General features: G+C 44.4%; 1 protein-coding gene across 1 annotated transcript in view; it reads right to left on the bottom strand.

Moving 5' to 3' along the window:
* The window catches only part of CNTNAP4 (contactin associated protein family member 4), a 330,264-nt gene that overhangs the window by 250,420 nt on the left and 73,417 nt on the right, over positions 1–6,427 (bottom strand). The window contains 1 exon segment of the mRNA XM_030886583.2: positions 5,241–5,351. Within this exon segment, the coding sequence (XP_030742443.2) occupies positions 5,241–5,351 (111 nt within the window).

The raw sequence follows: 6,427 nt of genomic DNA, 5'->3' as shown, positions 1-6,427 counted from the left end.
GACTATGTCAAGTAGCCAAGCCTGTGTAATTTATAGTGATAAAAAAAAATAGCATTTAGGGAATCAGGAGAAACTAGATTGTCCTATCACTTGTGGTGACCTTGTGCAAATGGCATGCCCTTGGTCTTTCTTTCCTACAAAAGTGGGAAATTGGATTCCAATTCCTTCTCTGTCGATGTGTCTTTCTTGTTTGTCATAGTCCATAGGCCATGCCACTCTCTTCTCCCTAACTCACTCTAACAGTGATGGTGACGGGGAAGGCTGACTATCCTCCCTTTACAATTGGCTTGTTGAACATATCACCAGGCACTTTGCTAATACGAGGTCAAGCCTCAGAAAAACTTTGAAACTGGCCAACATGCACTCGGGGTTGTATTTTGCAGTTTACGTGGTCACGCCCAAGGCTCAGGTCGTTCTTTCAAACAACCAGCATCATCTCGCTACGACCACCTCACTCTCATCCCTGGGTTTCAAATCAGGAAACTGAGCATGGAGATTCACATCCTGTCCTTCTCTAGGTGAGGTTTCCAATGATTTAAACCCTGAACACTGACTTTCAATAATGGATACTGAATAGATCCTAGATCCATCAAATACCAAAGTGGCTCTCTTCACTGCTTCATCAAATTTCCAATAGAAGGAATCAGAAGGGGTTAAAAAATACACACTGGGGAAATCTAGACAGTCAACATATTCCAATTTTTGGAACAGAAAATATTTTGAGTTTACAAAGTAGATGGCAGAAAACTCAGAGAAATTGCTGGCTACGGAAGTTAGCTCCTATATCATTAGATGCAGGCACACATGTGTGTCAACACTTACACCTATAAACATGTTCGTTTTGGTGCTAAGGATGGTCATTTTGTTTGTTACATTCTTTGACCTATATATAGATAAGTGTGTGGGGTTGCAATAACCCAGTCCCACGGTCTCTCAAGTACATGAAAAAGGAGTTTGATTGAGATTATGTTGCAACCTCAGAAACAGCCCTAAAGAAGTGGCTTCTTTATAGCCTGTCCTAAGATTTTAACTGGATTATCAAATGGTACACTAGAGTCTGCGGCAACTCTGCATTGATAATGATAAAAATCAATGCATACTTAATTTGAACTCACCCATTAAAATTCAAACTACACTGAAACTCTAACAATGGGAATATTTTACACATACACAGAGAGATTTAATTCCATCGTAGCTTCAGGATTCACAGCGATCGATTCTCGTTTGTTTGCGTTGTTTGCCGCTAAGTTTGGATGATAGCTTCCCTGCGCTATGAAATCTTTCAGGTTCAAATTGAGATGCATTGTCCCAGAGAAGAGGAAGTAAATCATTTGTTTCTGAAAATGCCTTCACTGAAACATCCTCTGGAGCATCATTTAATGAGAGAAGAAGTCGTTTACTCAATGGCACTCAAGAGGCAAAATTAAATTACTATACCTCCAAAAAGTAACGTTTTCATCCGGCCGACTTGGAGAATCAGAATTGCTATGTGGAAGGGTAGTCTTTTCTGATCTGCTTCCGCCACTGCTGGGGCCCTGGTCCTTCAGGGTGACAGCACGCCGTTCCGCCAGCCCGTTGTCACACTCCATTCCTCGTGTCCTCCTGTCTGTTCTTTGGGTCTACATTGTCCAAATACCACAGGGGCGGAAAAGGCACTCTACCTTGCATATGCAGGATCCTGGGACCTTTAGATTCACTAGTTAGGTGATACATGACCCACTGATCCGAGTAGACCTCCTCCTCTTTCTTATCTAATCGGATCGCATACCACGAGGAACGCAACACCCAAACCAAGCTAAGCCCACTGTTGCTGAGTCATGCCCACTCTCCGTGACTCGGGGGGGAAGGGGGGGCTGCGTAGAACTGCCCCAGTGGGGTTCCAAGGCTCTAGAAAGCAGACGGCCTCATCTCTCTATCAAGGAACTACTGGTAGGTTAGAACGACTGACTCTTTGGTTCGCAGTCCAGCACTTAACTATTTTGTCACCAGAGCGCCTTTTGAAAATAATATATTGCCTTTAATAAATCACTCAAGATCTGACATCCTTTTGTGAACAATTTGTGTAATTAATGGAGGGTGGGGAGAAAGTTAAAGAAAAAGAAAAAAAATTTTAATCAAGTAGGTTGACAACCAGCAAAAGATAATTAAAATGGTCCTGTTGTGTTTCTTGGTTTCATTAACATGCAAATGAGATTCATAAGGGGGGATATTGTGCTCCACCAAGAGCCACAGAAATGAATTAAGAATAAAAATGAGTCTCACTGATGGAGGCTGCTGATGAGTCTAGAAATTAATGAAAAATATGATTTGACCCAATTAATGACACATTTTTGTGATTTATTAAGCCTCAGAAGGGAAAATAAAGACAAATCGGTGAATTAAATACTTTATCTCTTTCCACGGGTCACACACAGGGAAGGTTTTCATCACCTCGTGGAGAAGAGGTAAAAGGTGAGAGCTTGGGGTCCCCATTGGAAGGGTTACAGGCACGCCTCGTTTACTGCCCATCACTTCCTGGGCTTCCACACACTGGGCTTTGTGTAACTCGTCACAGGTCCAAGACAGCCCTTCAGCCAGCAAGTCCTCTGGCTCCATTTGTCCAGCCACCAGAGCTCGCTTTTTGTCTCTGTGCCTTATTCTGGTCACCCTCGTACTGTGTCAAAATTCTCACCACGCTGTTGCAGATCATGGTACCCATCACTTCTACCTGCCCTGTGAAATCAAAAAGTGCATGTGACTCCCTTTATTGGGGCATTGGCTTAATCGCAGTGGTCTGACCCTGAGTCCAAAGTATCTCTGAGGTCAGACCTTCCTCGAAGGGCCACAAAATCAAACTCACCACCGATCCATGGATTCCGACTCATCGGACCCTTCAGCACAGGGGTGTCCAAGGCTGCGTCTCTTCAGGGGAGCAAAGAGCCTCCTCTTTCTCCTGAGGACCCGCTGGTGGTGTCTACCTGCTGACCTGGCCATTAGCAGCCCAAAGCAGAACGATGATGCCACCTGATGCCACCGGGTCCTCCGGCAAATGGCAAGTTTGTGACAAGCATTTGTTCGGTGGGGCGGGTACAGGGTGGGGTGGCCCTGGGAGGGGCCTGGTGGCTCTCTTCCGTGGTCCCGTAGTTGGATTCTATCTCAGAGCAACGCCATGTGGGCAACTGTGCCCCAGCTGTCCACAGCTGTGAGCTTTTTGGAAGCAGATCACCAGGGCTTTCTTCCTATGGGTGATTTCGAACTACCAACCTTTCTATTTCATGGATAAGCACCAGCTGTGTGTGCTAGTGGGCACTCCTTTCAGAGGGGCTCAGATTACATAGCGGCTTGTGGTCCTTCAAGTCTTCAGGATGGCAAATAAGGAAGGAATGTCTGGTGTGACCTGTTATGACTCTCACTTTAGATCCATTAAAGAGCCTTGGTGGGTGAGGCCTTGGGCTGCTATCCCAAAGTTTGATGGTTTGATGGTTCGAACACAGCAGCCCCACCACAAGGAAAAGCTGAGGCTATCTGCTCTCATACAGATTGATAGTCTAACAAATGCTCTATAGGGTTGCTCTGGGTCAGAACTGACCGATTGGCAGTGAATTGACAAGACAATTAGACGTAACAGACAAACATTCTTATACAGAACCTCTGCTCCTACTCTACCCTCAGATCCACAACCAGAAAGGTGAGAAATCCACGTAAGTAGTATGAGAGGATTTAAAAAATAACCCAGCTTAAGCGCATGTTAAACCCTGACACAGATGTCTGCATTCTAATTGTCGGTGTGGGGGCCACACCGGACAACAAAACACAGATGCACACAAGGTGCTTTGTCTGTTGTGCTCATTGTGCTCACACATGAACCCATAGCCCTAAGGATGGCATCCGGGAGTAGAGTTAAAAGACATCATGTGACTTTTTGAATCACTGCTTGACTTCAGATTGACAGGTTGGGCTGCAATCCGTGTGATCGGCAGTTCAAAACCAGCTCTGAGGGAGAAAGACTGGGCTTTCTACCTTTCTACTCTCAAAAACAGTCACAGTCGTGGAAACCCACAGGGAGTCACTAAGAGCCAGCCCTGACTTGATGGCATTGGGACTCTAGTCAATTCTGACTCCTAGTGACTCCATAGGACAGAACAGAACTGCCGCTGAGAGTTTCTAAAACTGTAAATCTTTCTGGGAGTAGAAAGCCTCTTCTTTCTCCCACAGAGCATCCGATGGTTTTGAACTGCTGACCTTGGGGTGTCAAGGTAACCCACTGTGCCACCAGGTCTGCTGAATGACATGGAATGAGGAAAACTGGGAAGCAATGGGTGAAGCCCAGTTTTAATAGCACCCACTGCTGGCAACTATTCCTTACGGCGTTAACAAATGTTTTCTTTCCCAAGAAAAAAGGCACAGATATTTTTTGCTTATGAAGGTTATGAAAGGAGCCCTCGTGTCACTGTTGGTTAAGTATTGGACTGCTAACCAGAGGGTCAGCAGTTCAAACCTACCAATCTCTCTGTGGGACAAAGATGAGATTACCTGGTCTGGTAAAAATTCACAGCTTCAGGTCCTATCTGATGGCAGTGGCTGGATTTATTTTATGAAAAGGGACCACAAAGATGCTAAGTGTACAAGGTTTCTAAGCACATGGTGTTGGGAAACTCTTATTTCTACAGCAAGTGACTGGTTAATTTTCTGCAGCTTCTTTTAAGCATATTCATGCAATCAGATATAACCTATATAGGATATAGCAAAAGTGTACAAACTAAGTATTCAGGAGCATGAAGGCTTTAACAAATTCCTGTTTCTCTACAGGAGAGAAGACCACGTTAGTCACGCTGAGAATTAAGCAAACGGAGGAATTATTATTTTTTTTAAAGTCTGCACCTTTTAAGGTTACTTCATCTAGCAAGCTCCCTTGTTTAACTTGAAATGAGGAGATGATTAAATATTTGGACCTAAGACATCCATAATGGATGTATAACTGCTGTAGAAAAACTTACATTATGAGATACATAAAAAGCTTGCCAGAGTGAAGCAACACAGTTGTTTGACGGCTGAAACAGCTGCACGGGATCCTCCAATGGAATGCACCCCCTCCTCACTGGATCCAGGACAGAGGCCGCATGCATCCCCAAGTCTCTATCATTTGTTTATCCAGAATTTGACTCCAGATTGCAGCCTAGCACGTATAATGGTTTTATTAGGGGGGAAAGACAATCCAGTGAGGTTCACCATGGACCAACCAGCAGAAGAAGCAGGCTTACCATCTCTTCGGTTCAGTCTGGCGAATCCAGGGCCATGGCTGCTGGAGAGCTCAGAGGAACTGCTGAAGGAGGCTGGAGGCAAGGCGGGCACCAGGGGGTCATCACAATCATCTGTCGGGGGAGAAGAAAGGCCACCCGCGGATTAGAACACTGCTGGGAGCTTGCTCGGGATTCATAAGCATAAGCAAGCAAACCAAGAAACAAAACAAGAGCTAGAAGGTCTGAAAATCCACCAGCTGCGTATACTAGGGGTTCTGTGGTCATCCACTGGTTTTCTTAAAAGAATACAACCAAAATACTCCTGGGGAGTGGAGATGGTGAAATATTGTCCTGCATCCTTTTAAATACGTCGTCAGGAAAGACCAATCACTGGAGAAAAAAAGACACTGTGTGAATTACAGTGCAAAAAACGAAGGAAGCCTTCATGAGACGGATGACCCAGTGACCATGACAATGAGCTTAAATACAGGGTCCCCCCTCCCCACTACAAGTGGAATTTTTTTTATTTCCAAAGCTATGTATTTAATTTTTTTTTTTACAAAACAACCTTATCACCTTCAAAGTGCTCTCCATGACACTTAATACACTGGTCAAATCTGCAATTCCAATTTTGGAAACATTTTTCAAATTCAACTGTTTGGATGGCTGACAGCACCTCCCTCATTTTTTTTTCTTCACCTCTTCTAAGTAGTCAAATCATTGTCCTTTCATGTCCTTCTGTCCCTCTTCATTCACAGAAGCAAAAAGAAGTTGCACGGAGTGAGGTCAGATGAGTAAGGTGTGTGGGACAAGAGAGGCATACTGTGTTTTGCCAAAAGCTGGCACACTGAGATGGCTGTATGAGTGGGTACACTGTGGTGGTGGCAAATCCAGTCCCATACCTGCCACAAATCAAGCCATCTTGTTGCACACTCTAACGCAGTGTTTCCAGAACATCTAAATAGATCACTTTATTAACAGTCTGGCCTGGTGGAATGAACTCCAAATGCACCACGCATTCATATTTCCTTCCATTTGGGAAGTTGATGGACATCCAGAATGAGTTTTGTCACCAACTGACATTTCACCTTTCTTGAAATGACAAAACCACTTGAACACTTGAGTTTTTCCCATAGCGCTATCCTTATAAGCTGTGTTCAACATCACAACAATTTCTGTGGCATTTTTCCCAAGCAGGAAACAAAAAT

The sequence above is a fragment of the Echinops telfairi genome, unplaced genomic scaffold (genome assembly GCF_000313985.2).
Source record: "Echinops telfairi isolate 266 unplaced genomic scaffold, ASM31398v2 ScPeMD7_2291;HRSCAF=2852, whole genome shotgun sequence".
NCBI classification, from domain to species: domain Eukaryota; kingdom Metazoa; phylum Chordata; class Mammalia; order Afrosoricida; family Tenrecidae; genus Echinops; species Echinops telfairi.
Note: the sequence above shows the minus strand (reverse complement) of the source record. Positions and strands in the feature narration are given on the sequence as shown.